The sequence below is a fragment of the Melospiza georgiana genome, chromosome 9 (assembly GCF_028018845.1).
Source record: "Melospiza georgiana isolate bMelGeo1 chromosome 9, bMelGeo1.pri, whole genome shotgun sequence".
Taxonomy (NCBI): Eukaryota; Metazoa; Chordata; class Aves; order Passeriformes; family Passerellidae; genus Melospiza; species Melospiza georgiana.
The window spans coordinates 30,641,187-30,663,168 of NC_080438.1; the positions used below are offsets into that span (position 1 = coordinate 30,641,187).

A 21,982-nucleotide genomic window follows, 5' to 3' on the forward strand; every position below is an offset into this window, starting at 1 on the left:
GCAGATGGGCCAGGAAAGCACCAGAGCCCCGGGCAGGAGCTGCCTGCAGGAACCTGCAGGAATGCCAGGATTCACTGCCAGGCATCCACAGGAACTCCAGCATTCACTGCCAGCTCCCTGCCCTCATCCTGGGCTTGTCCTCGCTCCCAAACCAGCCACAAAGCCCTGCTCTGGAACTGCTGGGAGGGAGATCATAAATCCCATGGACTGGGCTGGGAGAGACCTAAAACCCCATCCCAAATCCCATCCCATTCCATGGCAGGGACACCTTCCCCCATCCCAGGCTGCTCCAGCCTGGCCTTGGGCACTGCCAGGGATCCAGGGGCAGCCACAGCTGCTCTGGGCAGCTCTGTGCCAGGGGCTGTGTCCATATTCACCATCGTTCCCAGCCCTCTGGACTGGGAATTCTGGTGCCTTAACTGGGAATGGCCAGCAGGGCCTGTCATGATAAAACAATTAAATTCTCCCCCTAAAATGGCTCAGACACAACTTTTCCATTTCCAAATGCTCCCTATCCCTCCAGTCTCCCACATGAGGGGTGAAGCTGGAGCACTCCTGTCCCTCTGCTTTGTCTTTAACCTGACACAAATCTTTGATTCCTCTTCATTAAAAAAATCCCTCACCTTCTCATTCCTTCTTTTTTTTTCTCTCTCTGCCTTCTTTTAGAGGAAAAGTCCGGTAAGAAATGTAATTTTTATCTCCTGGAATATTTTAACCCAGCTTTGTGTGTGCTCTTGTCCTGTCTCTAGAGCTGAAATGCCAAAAGCAAATAACAAATCCTGCCCTTCTAGAATGAAGTTTAATTTCCTTTATCGCTGACTTAGAGCATTTTAAAATAGAATGTATAGAGCTGGGCTTGGCTCTGAGGGTGCTTTGGGGATGTAGTTTGGGTCCAAGAATTTGGACCAGGTGTGTGAGAGCTCAGTTTTGCCTGGATTGGGGTGCATCCAAAGGGAGGAGAAGGCAGGAAACCCATCCCTGGTGCCACTGGGGTTTCTCCATGAGAACTCAGCTTCCAGGAGGGAAATCCCCCCCATTTCCCAGGCCTTGGGTTCCCCTGGGGGGCTGTCCCAGGGTGACCCACGAGGTGTGGCGGTGGCAGCTGGGCCCTGGGGTGCTGACGTGTCACTCTCTGACCAGGTGTCTCTTCTCTCCCCTCTCGCTGACCGCAGCGGCGCAGCCCGGTAAGAGCTGGGATGGGGTCACGGGGGTCCCTGTCCTTGCTGGGCTCTGGGGGGGCACAGGGCGTGGGGACAGCTGCCAGGGGTGTCACAGGGCGTGGGGACAGCTGCCAGGGGTGCCACACAGCCCCTTGTGTCACCCCAGTTGTGATGGTGTTCACAGGGGTCCGAGGATGAGGGAAGAGACGAGGATCTGACTCCATGTTTCAGAGGGCTTGGTTCATTATTTTATGACATGTATTATATTAAAACTATGCTAAAAGAATAGAAGAAAGGATTTCATCAGAAGGCTGGCTAAGATAAGAATAGAAATAGAAAGAATGATAACAAAGGCTGGTGGCTCAGCTCTGTGTCCAAGCCAGCTGACTGTGATTGGCCATTAATTAGAAACAACCCCATGAGCCCAATCCCAGATGCACCTGTTGCATTCCACAGCAGCAGATAACCATTGTTTGCATTTTGTTCCTGAGGCCTCTCAGCTTCTCAGGAGGAAAAATCCTAAAGAAAAGATTTTTCATAAAAGATGTTAGTGACACCCAGCGATAGCACAGGGGGCCCTCAGTGATGGGGATCCCTGGAGAACACGCTCTGGCTCTGGGGTGTCCCCATTCCCATGGCTGGGAGAGTTTGGCTTCTGCCCCACGAGCCCCTGGCACAGCTGCCCATGTCAGTGCAGAGTGCCCATTCCCAGTGGATGTGCCCATTCCCAACCCCTGTGCATGTGGCACTGGGGACAGCAGAGCTGCCAGCAGTGGCTTTGTGTGGCTCAGGAATTTTGTACAGGGTTTTCTGCTCCCTGGAGCTCAGGCTCCTGCAGGAAATGTCCCCTCAGAAGCTCCTACCACCTCTGCTGGGCTGCTTTGCTCCTGGGGTGACAGCTGCCACACACCCCTGTACCTGTGCATGCCACTGATCCCTGTGTTTCTCCTTCCAGGGGACGATCAAAAGGAATTTATCCAGTGAGTATCTCCTGCAGTCCATCAAACCAGCACTCCTTGCACCTGCTGGGGGGTTTGGGGAGTGGGGGTGGGAAAAGGGGGGAGTTAAATTTGGTTTAAAGTGATCCTGCAGAGCTGGTGGCTCCCAAAAGCTTTCCCTGGAGAAGGTGTGGGGGACATCTGCAGCAGAGCAGTTCCCTGATTCAGCTCTGTACAGAAATAAATTGGAGTTAAAGCAGATTTTTGCTGCCAGGATCCCCGCAGAGCAGGGTGGGTGGGACATCAGGTGTGACCCCCCTGCCAGCAGGGGCTCTGGGGGCCAGGGGGATGCTCTGGGGTGGGAATGGCTCTGACTCTCATCCCTGTCTGTCCTGTCGTGTCCCAGGTGAGGAGATCACGCGGCCCCGGCGCTCCACGCCCACGCCAGACCCCGCCAGGTCAGTGCAGATCATCCTGCTGGGACCATCCCAGGCTCAGGGCCCTCATCCCATCTGGGGCTGGGAAATTCCCATTTGCGTTCTGCTGGACGGGAAGCTGGAGGGGCAGATGGGGTTTTGGGAAGGAATTGTTCCCTGGGAGGGGGAGGAATGGAATTCCCAGATTTGCTCTGGCTGCCTCTGGATTATGGCAGTGGCCAAGGCCAGGCTGGAGCACCCAGGACCATGGGAGGTGTCTCTGCCATGGCAGGGGTGGAATGGGATGGGATTTAAGGTATTTCCACCCAAAACCATTCCAGGATTTTGGCAGGACTGAGGGGCTGGTGGTGGTTGGGATGCTCAGTGCCCATCCCTGCTTCCCAAGGACATTCCCTGCTGGAAGGCACCTTGAGCCTGATCCATAGGGAGCAGGCCAAGCTCTGGGTGGGGGATGTATTGATTCAGGACAGCAAACATGCAAGTTTTTATGGAATGAAGCCAAATCTCCCTGGGAACATGCCCTGTGCAGCTCCAGGGGTCAGCTCAAGGTGTGTTGGAGCAGAGCATGGCCCAGACCTCAAGTTTTTATTTTTAAAATTCTTTTCCATGAAGTTTTGACTAATCCCAAAGCAACTCGGTGTCCCAGCAGCTGCTGTGGCACCACAGGGTTGGCACTGGGGTGCTGCTCCTTTCCCTTGTCCCCACCTGAAACCTCATGTTTGCCAAGCTCCTCCTTGGTCTGGGGTACAAAACATCCTCAAAAATATTTGTGTTTGTCTCAAAGATGGGGTCAGAACCCAGGCCTGTCCCTCATGGCTGCTCTGTGCTCCTCTCACCCCACAAACCCTTCAAACCCTGGCCTGTCCCTCATGGCTGCCCTGTGCTCCTCTCACCCCACAAACCCCACAGACCGACCCCTCATGGCTGCTCTGTTCTCCTATCACCCCACAAACCTGCCCTTCATGGCCGCTCTGTGCTTCCTCACCCCACAAACCCCACAGACCGACCCCTCATGACTGCTCTGTGCTCCTCTCACCCCACAAACCCAAACCTGCCCCTCATGGCTGCCCTGTGCTCCTCTAACCCCACAAACCTGCCCCTCATGGCCGCCCTGTGCTCCTCTAACCCCACAAACCCAAACCTGCCCCTCATGGCTGCTCTGTGCTCCTCTAACCCCACAAACCTGCCCCTCATGGCTGCTCTGTGCTCCTCTAACCCCACAAACCTGCCCCTCATGGCTGCTCTGTGCTCTCTCACCCCACAAACCCAAACCTGCCCCTCATGGCTGCTCTGTGTTCCCTCACCCCTCAAACCCCGGCCTGTCCCTCATGGCCGCTGTGCTCTCTCCCCACAGCAAGAAGGCCGGGGAGGACCCTGCGGCACTGGCCCCGCTCTTCGGGCCCCCGCTGGAGTCGGCCTTTGAGGAGGCCAAGCTGGAGGGTGAGTTTGGGGCTGGGGTGAGGGCATTTGGGGCATGACAAGTGACTTTGGGGCCATGGTGGGTGAGTTTGAGGACAGGGTGGGTGAGTTTGGGGACCTGGTGAGTTTGGGGCCATGGTGGATAAGTTTGGGGCCAGGCTGAGTGAGTCTGGGGCATGGCAAGTGAGTGTGGGAGACTTGGTGATTGAGTTTGGGGACTTGGTGAGTTTGGAGCTGGGGTGAGGGAACTTGGGAACCTGGTGAGTTTGGGGCTGGGGTGAGGGAGTTTGGGGACCTGGTGAGCTTCAGCCCAGGGCAGGTGAGTTTGGGGCCAGGATGAGTGAGTTTGGGGCCAGGATGAGTGAGTTTGGGGCATGGCAAGTAAGCTTGGGGACTTGGTGATTGAATCTGGGGACAGGGTGAGTTTGGGGCTGGGGTGAGGGAGTTTGGGGTCGGGGTGAGGGAGTTTTGGGGACAGGGTGAGCTTGGGGCCAGGACAGGTGAGTTTGGTGAAAGGGCAAGGGATTTTGTGCCCATGGTGGGTGAGTTTGGGGCACGGCAAGTGGGTTTGGGGACTTGGTGATTGAGTTTGGGGACAGAGTGAGTTTGGGGCTGGGGCAAGGGAGTTTGAGGCTGTGGTGGGTGAATTTGGGGACCTGGTGAGTGAATTTAGTAACAGGGCGATTTTGAGGCCTTGGCAATTTTGAGGCCTTGGTGGGTGGCTTTGGAACCATGGTGGCTTTGGGGCCATGGTGGGTGAGTTTGGGGACATGGTGAGTGACTTTGGGCCACGGTGGCATCTCCTGTCAGGGATCTGGGAAGGTTCTCCAGCCCTGGCAGGAGCAGAGTCCCCGTTCCAGGAGGGGTTTCCGAGCTGTGTGGATGTGGCACTTGGGGACAAGGTCAGGGGTGGAACTGGCAGTTCCATGGGCTCTGAGGGCTTCTCCAAGCTGGACAGTTCCCAGCCCTCCTGCTGGAGGAGGAAGGAGCCCAGGCAGGGGTTGAAGGACAGGTGACCATGTCCAGGGTTAATTCAGGCTGGGTGGAAACACAGCAAGTGCTTAAGTCAATTAGTTAATTATGAGGTCTGGGAGAGATCCTGACAGGGAACAGCTCAAGAACATGAAAACTCAGTGTTTTCCAGCCAAACCTTCACCCTGGAGCAGGTTTAACTCCACCCAGGATTCTGGAGGCTGCTGTTGGACGAGCCTTGCACCCCTCCATGCCTAGGAAATGCCATCTCAAAATGTCATTTTTCCTTCCTTTAACACAGAGACACTTTGCTTCCATCCAAATCTGGTTTTTCCCAGCTTTCCCAAAGCACAGGAACCTTGCAAGACTTGTTTTCCCCAAAACCAACCCCATCCATGCCCTGGAGCGGGTTCTTCCCAGAGATCTCCTCCTCCTCCTCCTCCTCCTGGAGGGCCACTGCCCTCGTTATGTCCCGTCATTAACGCCTCCAGTTAATTCTTTTAATCAAAGCAACGTTTGCAAGCAGTTCTCTGCACAAAAACTCCAAGAAATCTAAATTATATACAAAAATATCTTCTTCCCCCCCCCCCCCTTTATTCTCTGGGATTACAATTATCTTTTAATTTTGCTACCTGATGGGGTTTTTTTGTTTGCATATCCTAAAATTCCAGACCACTTTGGCCATCAATACAATGTTTTCCTTCCCATAATAAGTCTCCAAATCCATCCCTGGCATTGTTTTGTTTGTCAAGCAGCATAAGTGTCAAACTAATTGCACGTCCTTCTTCAAAATCAGACAGGATTTTAATTATCCACCGTTACAGAACCCCCTGTCCTTAATTAATGAGGTTTCTGTCACTGTCTGGGCCCTCTTTTCCCAGAGCCTCAGTGTCTCATCTGTGTGTTTGGGTGATGGGAAGAAAATATTTGGGTTATTCATTGCTTTCAAATGTTTGGTTTTGATTTTTCAGCTGCTCTGGACCAGCCTGAGATATGGGGGTCAGTCCAGCCCATCAACACAAACGTAGAGTCCCCAAAACTTCCAAGACCTTTTCCAACTGGAAGTAAGTGACCATGAAAATAAATTAATATATCCAGAAATCAGGTCAAAGATTTGAGCTGTCCTCATCCAGGCTGTGCAGTTCCACAATATTTTAAATTAAAGGAGATTTTTTTTCCCCCTTTGTTTGGCTTGGGTGACAGCACTGTGGGGTGGAGGAGGGAATGGGACTGATAAGGGGTGCAGGGGTGGGGTGGATCCTGATCCTGCACGTTCATGCCGAGGTCACTTGGCTGGAAAAGTGGGAAGCACCGGTTTTTCCAGGATAACATCAGGGAGAGCAGCTCAGCCCCAGTCCCGGGTTTTTATTGCAGCTTTCCCTCTGCCCGGGGCAGCTGCGGAGCCCTTTCCTGTGCAGAAATGCCCCTGTAAAGCACAGCTGGTTAATTAGCCGCTGTTAATCAGCCCCAGCGTTGCCCATCCCGGATCCACATCCTGGATCCACGTGGGATGGGCACGGCAGAAAGGCGGAGGCAGCTCCGTGCCTCGGAGGATCCAGGTTTAATTAAAATGCTAATTTAGGGGGTTGAAACAGCAGATGTAAAAAAAGGGGGAAAATTCCATCAAACCCGGCAGAAATGGCTTCCCACTGCCAGAGGGCAGGGAGGGATGGGGTGTTGGGAAGGAATTAATGGGATGTTGGGAAGAATTCCTCCTTGTGAGGATGGGGAGGGATGGGATGAATTCCCAGAGCAGCTGTGGCTGCCCCTGGACCCCTGGCAGTGCCCAAGGCCAGGTTGGACACTCATCCCTGCCTCGTCCCCTTTTCCCGGACATCCCGCGGGCTGTCCCTGCTGCTCTCCGGCTGAACTCTCTCCTCTCTGTGCTCTCTTCCAGCCCCTCCGCCGCTCCCCCCGAAGAACATCCCGGCCACGCCGCCGCGCACCGGCTCCCCCCTGCCCCCGGCCATCGGTAACGGCTCCGGGGGGCGCCGGGCACACGGGGACAGCCCCGGCTCGGGGGCGGGCACTGGGGGTGACACATCCCATCCCCAGCTCTGGGGGGACGCCAGGAGGGACAGCTCCCATCCCCAGCTCTGGGGGACAGGTCCCTGTCCCCGTGGCCGCAGTTTGGGCACGGATTTGGTCCCTGTGCATCCTCTGCCCTTGGAATTCAGAGAATTCCGGGCTGGGCTGGGCTGGGAGGAATTTCTGTCCTGTCCCAGGCCGCTCCAAGCCCCAGTGTCCAGCCTGGCCCTGGGCACTGCCAGGGATCCAGGGGCAGCCCCAGCCCTGAGGTGTCTCAGTGGCTGCTGCAGTAGAAGCAGCACAAAGATGGTTTTGCCTCCCAAGTCGGTCTCACCCTGGTGAAATTAATGTTCTTTACACCATCCCTGCCTTTGGGAATGCAGTGCAGGATTAGCTTCAACATCCTGCTGAAAACCAGGATATATTCCCAGTTCCAGAGCCCTGCACAGCCTGTGCTGAGAAACCAGAGCTGTGCAGGGTCTGCCTGTGGCAGGAGCTGCTCCTGCCTTCCCTGCCCCCAAATCCCTGCTGAGAGGTGGGAAAAGCCCCCCTGACCCTGCAGCCCTGGGCAGGGAAGGGAAATGGTGCTGGGAATGAGGGGCAGCCCGAGGGCAGGGATGGAAAGGTGTTGAAGGCAGCCAGAGGACAGCAGGCGCTGCTTCCGGGCATATAATTCATGGTGCTGGCTGGTGGGAAAGCAGGGTCTGAGCAGGGCAGGCTGGTGGGGACAGCCAGAGCCCCTCGGGGTGAAACCCCTGAGCCACGAGGAGCCCCCTGCTCTGTCCATCCCCATCTCATCTGTGCTCCCAAACCCCGATTTTCCAGGCTGGCAGGGTGTCCATGTCCATCCATCCATCCATTCCCAGCAGCAAATGCCTGATCATTTGCTGGGCTGTGCCTTGTGTATTTGTGAAGCAAGTGGCTGAGGTCTGGTTTTGTCTGGTTCAGCAAATCCCCATTTTATCCCCCCCACCTTAAATGTGGATCCCAAAACAGAGGAGCAGGGATGGGGTGATGCTGCCACGAGGAGCCCAGAGGGCATTTAGTGTCAGGCTCTCCCTTCCCTGGATGTGAAATGCTTGGCTGGTGGATCTGTGGTGGTTCTGGAGTCAGGTGGGAGTGTTGCTGTGTGGTGGCTCAGTGAGCAGAGCCCTGAAATCCCCATCTGTGTGTGCACTAAAATCTCAACCTGTGCCCTAAAATTCCGACCTGTTCCTGCTTGTGGCTGGATGCATTCCCCGTGGCTGGAATACACTCCCCGTGTGCATCCTGTGCTGCATGCCCAGACTCCAGCAGTGTCCAACCAGCATGTCTGAATATATGTATTTATACCTGAGTGTTTATAAATATATATATATGGAGAGAGTGGAGCGCTGAGTGCACACCTTTGGTACCTGCTGATAAATCAGAGTTGCTGATAAGGACGTGATGTGGTTTAGAGGACACAAAAGGCTGTGAATTTGGGATTCTTGGCTGTGAATTTGGGATTCTTGGCTGTGAGTGCTGGCTCGTGGTGGTGCATGCTCCCTCCTCCAGCCTTTGGATCCCGCGGGATTCATTCCATGTCGCACCTGGCTGTGCTGGAAACGTTCTTGCCCATGAATTATATAAAAACAGATGAGAAAAGGTGATTTTAGAGCCTAGAGCCCGTAGAGAGTAGCGCAGCCCTCTCCTAACGCCCGGTGTAAAATAAACCTCCTCTGACCGCAGGAGGGGACCAGGCAGCAGCCGCAGAGCCCAAACGGGACAAACTCCCGTCCATCAATGACTTGGACAGCATTTTTGGCCCCGTGCCGTCCCCCAAATCTGCCGCTGCCACGGCGGAAGACAAGTGGGTCAATTTTTCCGATCAATCCCCGGAGAACGCGCCTCCGGAGCTGTCGCCCCGGGACAAGGCGGCGTCCCCGGCGGGCAGCCCGGCCAGCGCCCCGGCCGAGCCTCCCCGCCCGCTGCCCTCGCCGCTGCAGCTGGAAGACGCTCCCAAGAAGCTCCCCGAGCAGCCCCACGTTAAGGACGATTCCGCCGAGCCCGTCGCCTCTCCCAAAGATTTTGGGGCGGGCCAGAGAGGGACCCCGCCGCCCCCTCCGCCGCCCACGTACCGCGCCGTGGTGTCGTCGCCCGGACCGGGCGCCAGCACGGGAAGCGCCAGCGGTACGTGCTGAGCTCGGGTGTGCTGCCCCGGTGCCCCTCCCGCCTGGCTGTGTCCCTGCGGCCGTGCCCTGCTGCCCGCCCGTGCCCTGCGCCTCCCGTGTGCTTCCCTCCCTCCCTGGGAGCCTTTCCCGGAGCCTTTCCCGGAGCCCTTCCCGCCCCAAACCGGGCACGGGCTTGGTGGTGCTGTCGTTGTTGTTGTTGTTGTTGTTGCGGTTGTGCTCTCCGTGAGGGTGGTATGGTTCAGGTGAACGGTCTGAGCGAGCCTCAGATCAGGGCTGGGGTGTTTGTTTTTATCACGTCCTCTCACCCCGGGAATTCCCGGTGGGAATGGTGCTCGGCTCTTCCTGGCTCTGGGTGTGGATGGGGAGATGTGTTCTGGGGTGAACCTCTCCCCCGGGAGAAGCTGCTGGCTCTGCCGGCTTTCACCTGATTAATTATAGATGTTCATTAAGGCAAACGAGCCGGGGAGGCTCGGCTTACTGGCACTCCTTGCCTGAGGAGCTGCAGCCTGAGCCTGTTCTCTTAGGGCCTGAGCCCAGCTCAGCCCTGTGCTCCCACCCTGCATCCACCCAAGGTGATTTTGGGGGAATCAGAGCCTTGAGGAACCTGCACTGGTGGTGGGGTGGGTGTGCAGCCCCCCAGCTCCGTGTCTGCCCCCTGCCACCCTCCTGGTGGGAGCTCGGGGTTTGTGTCACCGCCAGGAGGGTGCCCTGAGTGTGGCTGGCGCTGCAGATGTGGCTTTGCTTCAGTGCTGGTGGCTTTTCTGTGCTGGCTCGGGGGGTGGGCAGGGTCTCTGTGGGGGCTGTGGGGTCCAGCAGGAGCTGGAACTTCTCCAGGAGCAGGACACACCAGGATCCATCCCACACTGCTGTCCTGCCCGCTCCCAGCTGAGCACAGGGCGGAGATGCACCAGGGCTCCTCTCAGATGGAGAAGCCTGGCCCAGAAGATCCACAGCCCTGCTCCAGGAATTGCCTCCTGTCTCATCAGCTGGGCAGCAATGGGAAATGAAAAATCCGCACAAAAATGGTGCAAATCCTCCAAAAGCTGCAGCAGAGTGTGCGGCACTGACCCAGCACCTGTGCCACCCTCTCGCCTTTCCAAGGCTGGTTTTGGGGTGCTATGGAGCCCGTGCCCTCAGAGCCTGTGGGTGTCACCAAGGCTCTGTGCAGGGTCACGGTGGAAGGGCTGGGTTGGAGGGGACCTCAAAGCTCCCCTTGTTCCAACCCCTTCCACCACCGCAGGCTGCTCCAAGGCCAGCATTCCAGCACATTTCTGATTCCGTGCTGGTTTCCACATGCTGTCAGTTTCTGCTGTAGGAAATGTCCATTCCCTGGGTGGAAGCCACCATCTGCCTGGGATTTGGCTACCTGGTGGCCGCAGAACCCTCCACACTCAGTCCTGCAAGGTTCTTTTCCCTCAATATTTCCTATTTTCTCTGGCTTTTCTTGGGATAAGGAAGGAAAAATTCAAACTTTGTTTCCCAAATTAGGCTTTGAAATAAAAGTGGCTTGAATCTTGGAGTTGTGCAGAGGAATGACTGGAATTTACTCCCTTTAATCCAGGTCCTCTCTTGTCTGAGCCTGCTCTCCTTCACCTCTTCTTGTTTCTATAAATCCAGCTTTGATCTTTCTTTGCTAAATTTGAGCTATCACCCAAAGAACTCAGGAAATTATTCTCTTGTAAGTGGGGAAATTATTAAGTTATCATCTCCTCAGCTGCTGAGCTCCATGGGAAGCTGGTGACAAACCCTGCTCAGCTGTCCTGGCACTGAGCTCTGAGCTCCCTCCCATTGCTGCTGCCCTTCATGGCCTGGTGCCCCCTCTGCCTGCTCTGCCCAGCTCCAGGTCTGGCTGGGTTTCTCCTGGAAGGAATTCCTGTGTGTGGAGCCAAGCAGGCTCCTGGATCTCCCGTGAGGCACCCGTTGGAATTCCCATTTGGTCACAGAAAGCCCCCTCTGCAGCAGGGGCTGTGTGAGCCCTGAGCTCAGCTCCCTTTTTTGGGAGGATTTGGTGTGTTGGGAGCTGCTTGTGCTCCCAGCAAATCCCAGAACCTTCCTCTTCCACCCTTCCCCTCCTTTGCTGGGCCAAGCTTTGCCCTGTGACAAGGATCTGTTGTACTTGTGGGGTGCCCCGTGGCAGGGAGGAATGATGAATATGACTCCATGTACTCAGAAGGACAATTTATTATTTTATGATACTATATTACATTAAAGAATACTAAACTATACTAAGGAATACAGAGAGGATACTTACAAAAGGTTAAAAAGATAATGATGAAAACTCGTGACTGTCTCCAGAGTCTTGGTACTGATTGGCCAACAAGTCAAAACAATTGACATGAAACCAATGAAACAATCTCCGAACACACTCCACGTGTGAGCACAACACAGGAGAATCAATGAGATAAGAATTTGTTTTCCTTTTTCTCTGAGGCTCCTCAGCTTCCCAGGAGAAATCCTGGCGGAAGGGATTTTTCAGAAAATATGACCGTGACCAGGATCCCTAACTCCCAGCTGTGCCAGCCCTGGAGCAGTGTTCCATCCACCATCCCATCCCTCCTGCCCGTATTTTCGGGAAAGCTCTGTGATGCCAGTTTTGCAGAGAGAACCGGGCTCCGAGCAGCCGCTGCCAGGAGCCCACGGGCATCGTCCCTCCTGGAGTGTTCCGGGTGGGCAGCGCCGGGCAGGGCCCGCGGGCACTCACGGCTCCCGTTGTTTGTTCCCCGCAGGTTCCTCGTCCCCGGCCCGGCCCGGCACGCCGCTGGCCCCGTGTGGCACTCCCCCGCCGCCGCCGCCCCGGCCCCCGTCCCGGCCCAAGCTGCCCCCGGGCAAGCCCCCCGTCAGCGATGTGGTACGTGGGCAGGGCTGGGGGCACGGCCGGGCACTGCCAGGGGCGGCGGGCGGCGCTCCCGGTGCGGGATGGAGCAGTGGAGCCGCGGGCACCGGGCTGGGCTGGGCTCCTCTGGGATCTGTGAATCCCCGTGGGAAGGGCTGTGCCACCTCTGCTCTGCCAGCCTGGTGGTGCCAACCATGGTGCCCAGTCATGGCAAGGGCAGGGAGAGGGCTGGGGTGGGAATGTGCCCCGGGAAGGGCCTGTGGGCAGAGCAGAGCAGTTCCAGCCTCCCCAGCAGTGATGCCAGCTCAGGGTGAGGGCTGGGGTGGGAATGTGCCCCGGGAAGGGTCTGTGGGCAGAGCAGGGCAGTTCCAGCCTCCCCAGCAGTGATGCCAGCTCAGGGTGAGGGTTGGGGTGGGAATGTGCCCTGGGAAGGCTCTGGAGGCAGAGCAGAGCAGTTCCAGCCTCCCCAGCAGCAATGCCAGCTCAGGGCTGCCCTGTGTGCTACCCCAGGCCGCTCCAGGTAAGGTGTGAGGGCTTTGGGGGTGATGCTGAGGGTATAAAATGACCCCCAAAGGATCCCTGAGGGCCTGGGGAGCTGGCACCTGGTGGGCACTGCTCCCTCCCCAATGCCCAGCCCATTCCATCCATCCCATGGCCCCTGGAGCTCCACCCTCGGTGTGGATGGTGGGAATCTCCACACCCATCCCCGCAGTGGTGGGGATAATCTATTTTCCCAGCTCCAAGCTAAAATGCCATTGGTACTAAAACAACTCAAATAATTCCAATTTTCCCTCTGGGGCACCGGCAGAGCAGTCAGGAGGGTCCAGGTGAAATTTTATTTGTTTGATGCAAATGTTTTTGTTTAGATTTTCTTTAACTCTGTGTTGTTTTATGTTTCTCTCCAGTCCAGGCCTTTTAGCCCTCCCATCCACTCCTCCAGCCCTCCTCCGATAGCACCTTTAGCCCGTGCTGAAAGTACTTCTTCCATTTCTTCCACCAATTCCCTGAGCGCAGCCACCACTCCCACCGTTGGTAAACACACGCAGCACTGCTGTTCTTTCACCTTTCCTAATCCTCCAGTAACTCCTGAGGCCTCTTCATTCCCTAGGTCATTCCTTGGGGTTGGATTCTGTTGGTTTCCATCAGGGTTTGAAATGCTGAAAGGGATTTGAGGGGGGTGATGCTGCAAGGGAAGTTTTTCCAAATGTTGTGGGAAATGGATGTTTGGTGAACGTCAAGGGAATTGTAACAGAAAATGTGGTTCTGGACTGTAAATTGGGGCAAAATAAGCTTTTTTTGCAGGGGATGCTTGTGCCTAGAGGGGAGCGGGGCTGGAAGCCAGACCTTGGGATCCAGGGATATTAAATCTCTTGGAATGTCTTAAATTCACACTTGCCCTTAAAGCAGTAACAGAAAAGGGGTCTTGGAAAAGAAGGTGGCTTTTCCCAGCCACTTGGCATGTCCGAGGGCAGAACCAAACACTGCAGTTTTCCTGGGAAAAGTGGGGTTTGCCAAACCCCGGGGCTGAGATGAGGAATGGGAACCGAGTCTGGCTGGCAGCTCCCAGCTCCAGGCGCTGGGTCCCCCCACGCCTTCCCCTCCATCCCCTCTGTCCCCTCCTGTCCCCTCTGTCCCTGCTGCCGGCGCTCCTCCTCCTCCTCCTCCTCCATCCCTGGCTGCCAGCCCCTGCCCCTCGCTTCCTGCGGCTCCATCTCCTCCAGGATCACCTCCCTCCCTTGTCTTTTCTCCCCAACCCTCTGGAAAAGCCGGGCCTGGCGGGAGTTCCCGTGCGCCCGGCCCTTTGTCACCGCTGTCACCACCCCCGTGACGGCGCTGTCCCCGCGGTGCCGCTGGCACCGAGCCCTCCCCGTGGCTTTGCTGGAGTCTCGACTGCGTCTCCGTCCTGTGTCACCTCGCTCTCAGGTGTTGTAGGTGCCTGTCCCGGCTGTTGGTCACTGTCACAGCGCCCGGCTGGAACAAATGTCACCAGGGCAGCGAGCCCTGAGCGTCCCCTGTGCCTCTGGCAGTGCCTGGGGGCACGGTGGCCGCAGGGACACGGCGTCAGGGGAGGGGACAGCCAGGCTGAGCACAGGGACAGTCCCAGGGGCTGCGCGAGGCTGGGAAGGGCAATGGGAGCGAGCTGAGCTCTGCCACCCCAGCTCCCTCACGCTCTCCGTTTAGATTTCTTTTTTTCTCTCATATTTTTGGGATCAATAGCTGATGTTTGATGGTTTAGTGACCTCCCTGTGCTGAGCAGAGGGGATGAGGTGCTGGGCTAGGAGGAGAAGCTGGGGTCCCACACCCTCCATGGAGATTTCCTTGGAGCAGAGCCAAAATCGGGGCTCTGGGGTCACCCCTGGCCAGGGAACTCCAAAGGGGGCAGCCAGGAGGGGCATCCCAGATTTTGTAGGTGTTGCACTTCCAGCTCCATGCAGAGATTATGCTGAGTGGGAAGGGACCCACAGGGATCAGTGATCCAACTCCTGTCCTGCACAGACACCTAACAGCCCCACCCTGGGCATCCCTGGCAGTGATGTCCAAATGTTCTTGGAGTTCTGGCAGCCTCGGGGCTGTGCCCATTCCCTGGGGAGCCTGGGCAGTGCCAGCACCCTCTGGATGAGGAATATTTTCTGCTGGCACCCAGCCTAAGTCTTGGGAAAAGCTGGATGGGGCACAGGCAGAGCCAGACAGGGTTTGGGGTGTGCATTGGGAAAGCGTCTCCTTGTCCCCACCGAGGCCAGGGCGGGCACTGCTGCTGGATGAGCATCCAGGGAAACCCACAGCAGAGGAGGGACCCATTCCAATTCCCAAACAGGAAAAGCTGGGCTGGGAGGTGTGCAGGGATGGGCAGGTCTGGGATCAGGGACTGCTGCAGGTCCCGGGGGCCTGGGACACCTGGAGTCTGGCTCCAGCACATTCCCCGTGTCCCGTGCCCTGTGGCAAAGTCCCACGGAGTTTGTCCGGGAGCAGGGGCAGGGCTGCTCCATCCCCGTGTCCTCCGTGCTGCTCTGGTGTGCTTTCCTCGTTGGCTGCATGTCGGTCTGGACAATTCCTGGCACAGCAAGGAGCTCTGTGGTTCCCGTGTCGGTGCCCCTCCGTCATCTCTGTCTCTGCGTTGATACAAGTGCGCTGCTTGGTTTCACTTGGGATCCGTGTTTTCATTCTTTTTGTGCTCTTTTTTTTTCCTTTCCTTTCTTTTCTTTCTTCTTTTCTTTCTTTGTTTCCTTTGCGTTTCTTCTGCTTGTGTTATCAGAGGATGATGCTTTTATTGACAAACTGCCCGCGTTTGAGGGGCGCAGTGAAACGCCGGCAGGTACTGTACTAGCAGGGAATTGCCGAGAATTCCGCCCTCGGAGCGGCACCCACCGCTCGCAGCACCTTGCATGACAGTTTCTCAGTGACTCAAAGGACTCGGAGGTGGAAGGTTGGCACCTCCCGAATTCCAAAAGGTTCATTTAGCAGCTCCAAAAGCTGTTTGCCCCACGCCCCCCTCCGGCCCTCACATCCCGAGTTACGGCAGCGTGGTGGAGGCAGGGAGCTGGCTGTGCTGGGAAGGGAAGGCTCCAGCTAGGATCCGCTGCTCTGTGTGCGTGTGTCCGGCTCTCCGCAAGTGTCGTGTCCTGAGGTGCGAGAGCAAACAGCCACGTGTCACTGTCCCTGAGTGTCACTGCGGGGCGGCGTGCGGAGCAGCATCCGCCGGGAATGCTGAGCAGCGCCGGCCCCGCTCCGCGCAGGCGGAACCCGGAGCGCATGAGCCGACAAACCTCTTCTACCGCGGCCAAAAAAAAGCGAGAGCACCCCTGCGAACCGCTCGCCCGGCGGGCAGAACGACTCTTCCATCTGGGCTTCCATAGCTTTGCTTCCCGCTTTCTGTCCCCAGCCGGCGGCCGCTGTCACGCCCCTGTCCCTGCACGTGTGACCGCCCTGCAGCGCCTCGCCCCCTCCCCGTAGCGACATTAATGACCTGCTCTGTGACTCACACTGTGTCCTTCTCTCTCCCTCTCCTTAACCTTTCCCATCCCGCTTCAACTCCTGGCCATACAGAGAATGAACAGCCTTCCCTCGTTTGGTTTGACAGAGGAAAGTTTTATTTGACTTTCGAAGGTAAGTAGTGCAAAGCACAGCCGGTAACCGCTCGCTCCCCTCGCTCTCTCGCTCCCGGGGTTCCCTTCCAAGGCTCCATCCAATCCAGCTTTCCGGGCTCCATCCAACCCAGCTTTCCGTGCGGAATGCTATGGCTACTTAGATGACATCGCCAGTCCGACCGGAATCGGTTTGATTTGATTTGGTTTGTGCCATTTGTCCCGCTGATCTCTTTTTCTTTTTTGCCTCGTTGATTTCATTTTCAAAAAAAAAAAAAAAAAAAAAAAAAAAAAAAAAAAGAAAAAAAAGAAAAAAAAGAAAAAAAAAAATCCGACCCAAGCAAACCAAAAGCCCAAAGGAACATTGCGGGTATTCCCAGATGGAGGTGAAAACCAGGGAGCGGAGCCGCTTGCGCTGCCGAGGAAGCCGACCCTGCCAGGCAGGGCTGTCCCCGCCGGCTCCCGGAGCTGCTGCGGGCAATTCCAGCCCCGAGGAGCCGCGTCCGCTGCCCCTGCGCTCCTCCGGGCAATTCCAGCCCCAGGAGCCGCTGCCCCTGCGCTCCTCCGGGCAATTCCAGCCCCGAGGAGCCGCTGCCCCTGCGCTGCTCCCGTCCCGCTGTGGGCACGAAGGGCTCCGGGGTGCGCTGGCACTGCCAGCACCGCCCGAGCCGTGCCAGGCTGTGCTGCTGGGGTGCTCGGCTGCAGCTGCCGGAGGTTTTGGGCTCCCTCGTGGATGAGGGGCGCTGGGGAGGGGAAAACCTCGGTTTGGGGCCGATGGCACCTTCTTCGAGCAGTGTCACATCCCAGAGAGGACATTCCCCAAGGCTTTGGGGGCAGCCTCATCCCACAGGCACGGAGCCAACATTTCCTTTTAACAGCAGAAGGAGACGAGGGGGTTTTCCCGCAGCGGGGAGGGATTCCTGCAAATCCCAGGGAAGCACCTGGGAGCTGCTGTGCTGCCTGCAAAGGAGGGGCCTGGGGTGGCACTGCCTGGCATGGGGAGCTCAGGAATGGCCCAGGATGGCAGTGTCTGGCTGGGGATGGAAGGAGTGACCCAGGATGGCACTGAATGGCTGGGGATGGAAGGGATGGCCCAGGATGGCACAGCCTGGCTGGGGAGCTCAGCAGTGGCCCAGGATGGCACTGCCTGGCATGGACTCCTTGGGCTCCTAGAGCAAACCCATCCTGGTGACAGTGATGGCGGAGCAGCAGCAGAAGGCAGGGATCAAGGTGGTGACCAGGGGGTTTAGGTCCTTCCTTTCCCTCTTTTTCCAAGGTCCCCTCTCTGACAATTCCCACTTTGATGTCCCTACTCCGATGGCATCTCCCTGTTTAGACTCTGGAGGGGTCATGCAGGAGCTGCTTCCTCCTGGTGCTCGGGGCAGTTTTGCAGTTTCCAGCCAAAATCCCTGTTTGGATTTTCTCTCTCAGGGGCTTGTTGGGAGCTCTGGGGAGAGCTGAGGGCAGCAGGGACAGCGTTATCCCTCAGCAGGAACATTCCAGCTCCACATTCCCCTTGCTCCATGCTTCCTCCCTGCCTCTCGCTCAGTCCAGCACCAGCCCTGCTCACCTGGGGCTTTTCCTGTGCCTTGGAATCTTAACCTTGTACTGGAACTCCTGGGCTTGGTTCTGGTGGTGTGGATGGTCTGGAGCTGGGCTGGGATTATCCTGGGAATGCAGGAGTGTGGCACTGCCCCAGGATCATCCCACAGCCCAGCAAGGAGCTGTCTCACTTCTGCATGATGGATTTCCTCATTGAGCTCTAAATGTTTAAACCCAACTTGAAAATTAAAAAAGATAAACTTCATGTACAGGGAAGTGAGAGGAGATCTGCTGAGTTTGGTGTCTGGAACTCAGGGCATGGAATGCCAGAAGGGAAATTATGGTTTCTTTTGGGATTTGCCTTTGTTTCTGGTTTTTTTGTGGGTTTTTTTGTGGCAAGATCCACATGCTTGATGAACGTGGGACTGTTTTTCCCTGTGTGGAAGGAGATGTGGTGATGCTCTCATATTCTGGGATCCCTGACTACTCCACAGCTGCATTTTCCACCTTTTGTAGGGAAAAATAAGGCAAATTAAGCTGGTCTGCTGCTTATGGCTGGATTCAAAGATCCATAAAGTGGATTTATTTTTTTCTCTGTTATTATCAGGTCATTTGTGCAAATGAAATGTTTATAAAAATGACTTTTGAAGCAGGAGCTGAAAGGCAGGTTTGGGGTGGGGCTGTGCCACAGCAACTGCATTTGTCTCTCAGGTTTCTGGACAATAATTGCAATGCTTGTAATAGTTTTTACTTTTATTTTTTTAGTGAAAACATGAGCGTAAAAATTAATTTATTCCCTGAAGCCATGAAGAGAAGAATTTATGGATTCATGAGGGAAGAGTGGAGGGAACCAAGAACCCCAATTCCACCCACATGACCTTCAGACCATTAGAAATGAGGAGGTTTTGTTGTTGTTCAGATGGACTCACACTCCCACATCCCAGCTGAGCCTGGGGATCCAGGAGATCTCCCTGGTTATTCCTGACTTTTCATCCTGGAGAATCAAAGATGCAGAGGGACAGAGGGAAGGAGAGATGAAAGATGAGAAGAGTGAGGTGCTGTGGCAGACCCCAAGCCACATTCCATGGCCTGGTGCGGGGTCCAGGCAGCACCCAGCTGGAATTTGTGCATTTGGGGAGTGCATTCTGCAAGGAATGATGATTCCATTGCCAGGCCCTTTCTTGTGCCTTCCCTAGGAGCCAAGCCTGAGGCTCCTCTGCTGGTTGGCACCTCCTCCACAGCCAGACTTTGTGGGTGTTTTTGGATCCCATCTGGGGAGGGCACAGCTCAAGTGCTGTGTCCAGTTCTGGCCCCTCAGTTTGGGAAGGATATTGGGACACTGGAGCTCATCCAGAGGGGGCAATGAGGCTGGAGAGGGGCTGGAACACAAACCCTGTGAGGAACCCCTGAGGGAGAAAAGGAGACTCAGGGGTGTCCCCATCACTCTCACAGCTCCTGGAAGGTGCCTGTGCTCACCTGGGGCTGGGCTCTGTCTGCAGCAGCACTGACACACCAGAGCACACAGCCTCGAGCTGCACCAAGGGAAATACAGGCTGGAGAGCAGGAAAAGCTTTTCACAGAAAGGTGATAAAGCTCTGGAATGGCTGCCCGGGGAGGTGGTGCAGTGCCCATCCCTGGTGTGTTTAACAAAGCCTGGATGTGGCACTGGGTGCCAGGGGTGAGTTGGGGTGCTGGGGCTGGGATGGACTCGATGGTCTTGCAGGTCTCTTCCAACCCAGCCATTCTGTGATTCTGTGAATCTGTGAATTTCCAGGTGGATGCAGTGGGAATGTCCCACTGCCAGGGTATTGGCTGTGTTTGATGCTCTGAGGGGTCATTGCTGCGGGTGGGCAGCGAGGATTTGCTCCCAGTGGTGTCTTTGGGAAGCATTTTTAGAAAATGTTGTCCTGTGTGTCCCCTCAGTCCTGGAGTTTTGGGGTGTGGTGTCCCGTGGCTTTGGGGACCATGCCCTCATCTGGAACTGTCTGTTCTTCGGTGGGAATTCCAGCAGGGAATCCCTGATGGACATCCTGGGCTGTGGGCTCAGAGCAGGAGGCTCTGGGCTCGTTAGGATAATGAATGTGCGGCTGTGGGTCTGTGTGTGCGGGTGAGGTGTTCCAGGAACAGCAGGACCCCCTCCCTGAGCACCCCCATCACGGCTGCAGCTGCAATCCCTCATTCCCCTGATTCCCCCGGGGGTGCCACCGACAGGGACACGTGTGGCTGCATCAGTGCTTGGCACTTTTAGGCTGCATTAGGCACTGCAAGGGAAAATCCCTCATCTGAGCCTCCAGGAAAGAGCACTTAGGATTTATCCATTAACGTGGGTGCCTCGGGGAGGTGTGAGAGCTCCTCCCCACTGGTGGAAACCATCATTTCTCCCATTAATGTCCCCAAACTCAAAGTGTCATTGAAGTGACAGAAGTGCTTCTCCCAGGGGATGTTGCAAATCCCAATTTCCTGCTCCCAAACCCCTGTTTATTCCCAGGGGCAGCAGCAGAGGAAGAAGGGAAGGGACCATTTCTGAGGATGGCCCAAGCAGAAGAGCTCACCAGGAACATGACACGTTTTGCTCAGCTTTGCTTCCCCCTTATCCTCTGCCTGTTCTGCCCTTCCCAGGGCTGGTGTTGGAATTCCTGTGGCTTTGGAGTTCCCACAGCTTTGGCTGGAGCTGGCAGGTGCTCGTGTGCTCTGAGCAAACTCTGGGCTGGGTCTGTCCCCCTTTCCACCTGCCTGGCTGGATGGTGACGGACTATGGGGGATAAGCTGCCCCTCTGTAGTCCTTTGCTGCTCCTTTTTAGCAGATTTGGGGCAAAATAATCCTTGTGCTTCACCTGGTGTACACGATTTAAAAAAGGTTCCAAAATGGTGCATTGCGGGAAATGGATGAGGCTGAAGGGCAGGAGTGACCTCTCCAGGATTTTTTGGGTGTCTGTGGGATCAACACCCAGACATCTGGGCTGATCTTTGGATACTTTCCGTGGGGAAGAGGTGTGGGCTTGGCTGTGCCAACCCCTTGGTGGTGGGCACAGGACTTGTGGTCCCTCAGAGGGTTTCCAGCACACCTGGAGCTCCTGAGGGGCACTTGCAGTGATGAATTCATCCTCAAATGTCTTTTGGAAACAACAATTCCTGGCCAGCAAAGGGAAACCTGTGTGTGATCCTGCAGGGCTGAGTTATTTAGAGCCTGGCAAGTGTCCAAGGATGCACAGCAACACCAAGGCAAGCTTTTCCCCTTTCCCAAATCACGGAATCCTAGAATGGTTTGGTTTGGAAAGAACCTTAAATCTCAGCTCGTTCCAACTTCCACTATCCCAGGTGGCTCCTGTCCAAGCTGGCCTTGGACACTCCCAGGGATGCAGGGGCAGCCACAGTTTCTCTGCACAAGCTGTGCCAGTGCCTCTGTTTTTCCAGGTTTCTGATGATTTGCAGATTTCCCGTCGGGCACTGAGGGTTTCGTGGAGCGAGCGGGGTGTGGAGGATGCTCCAGGCATCCACAGGGCAGGAGAGCAGAGCAGAGCAGAGTGTGCTGGGGATGGCAGGAGCCCCCTCAGCTCGGGGGGACACTGCCAGCACCCCGATCCCCAGGGTGACACAATGAACCCCCCAGCCCCTCGTTGTGGGCCCCAAAAAGCGACTGCAAAAACTGTCATGCAAAGCCTGCCGTGAGGCAGCCCCGCATGCCGCTCCCGCCTGGCCTCCTCCATCCTTTTCTTTGCTTGCTTTCGGCAGCGGGGTGGGGCAGAGATCATTTCCCAAACGTTTCAAAGCCTCATCCGAAGCCTGGGGGGTTCTGGTGGTTCTCTGCCCACGGAGTCAGGCTGGGGGCACGGCATGGTGCCCGCAGGTGCCAAGGGGGCTCTTTGCTCTGTTGCAGGCTCGTCCCGGGGCCCCAGCCCCCTGACCATGGGGGCACAGGACACCCTGCCCGTGGCCGCCGCCTTCACCGAAACCGTCAACGCGTACTTCAAAGGGGCTGACCCCAACAAGTAGGTGCCGACCCCCGGGGTGTCCCTGATGGGGGGGCATCAGGGGTTTGTCAGGGATGAGGAGGGGACTGAGGCCTTCCTCTGGCTTAGGTCCAGGGGGTTTTCCACATGCCTTCTGTCCCAGCTGGGCAGCCAGAAACTGATGCCTTGTGCAGGCTGCCCCAGAGCAGAGCTCCAGAATCAAGCAGAGATTTATTCCAAGGATCCCCTCCATGGACCCACCTTGGGCAGCACCAGAGCCCAGCCAGGGCTGCACCCAAGATGAACCAAAATGGCCCCAAAATGCACGGCCGGGCACGGGCTCTGTCCCTGGGATCAGCTCTGCTCCATTTGCACCTTGCAGTTCATTGTCCCATCCCAGCTTTAGCCCAGGCAGTCCCACCCTGCTTGTTTTTCTCTCTCCAGCCCACAGGGTTTGTGCTCCTGGGC

General features: G+C 56.4%; 1 protein-coding gene across 1 annotated transcript in view; it reads left to right on the forward strand.

Moving 5' to 3' along the window:
- SGIP1 (SH3GL interacting endocytic adaptor 1) overlaps positions 1-21,982 on the forward strand; it is a 52,120-nt gene that overhangs the window by 20,957 nt on the left and 9,181 nt on the right. The window contains exons 7-18 of the mRNA XM_058029830.1: positions 667-678; positions 1,173-1,184; positions 2,116-2,140; positions 2,505-2,556; positions 3,890-3,975; positions 5,898-5,990; positions 6,824-6,898; positions 8,665-9,105; positions 11,834-11,955; positions 12,846-12,972; positions 15,985-16,044; positions 21,442-21,553. Of these exons, the coding sequence (XP_057885813.1) occupies positions 667-678; positions 1,173-1,184; positions 2,116-2,140; positions 2,505-2,556; positions 3,890-3,975; positions 5,898-5,990; positions 6,824-6,898; positions 8,665-9,105; positions 11,834-11,955; positions 12,846-12,972; positions 15,985-16,044; positions 21,442-21,553 (1,217 nt within the window). The remainder of the gene's footprint in view (positions 1-666; positions 679-1,172; positions 1,185-2,115; positions 2,141-2,504; positions 2,557-3,889; positions 3,976-5,897; positions 5,991-6,823; positions 6,899-8,664; positions 9,106-11,833; positions 11,956-12,845; positions 12,973-15,984; positions 16,045-21,441; positions 21,554-21,982) is intronic.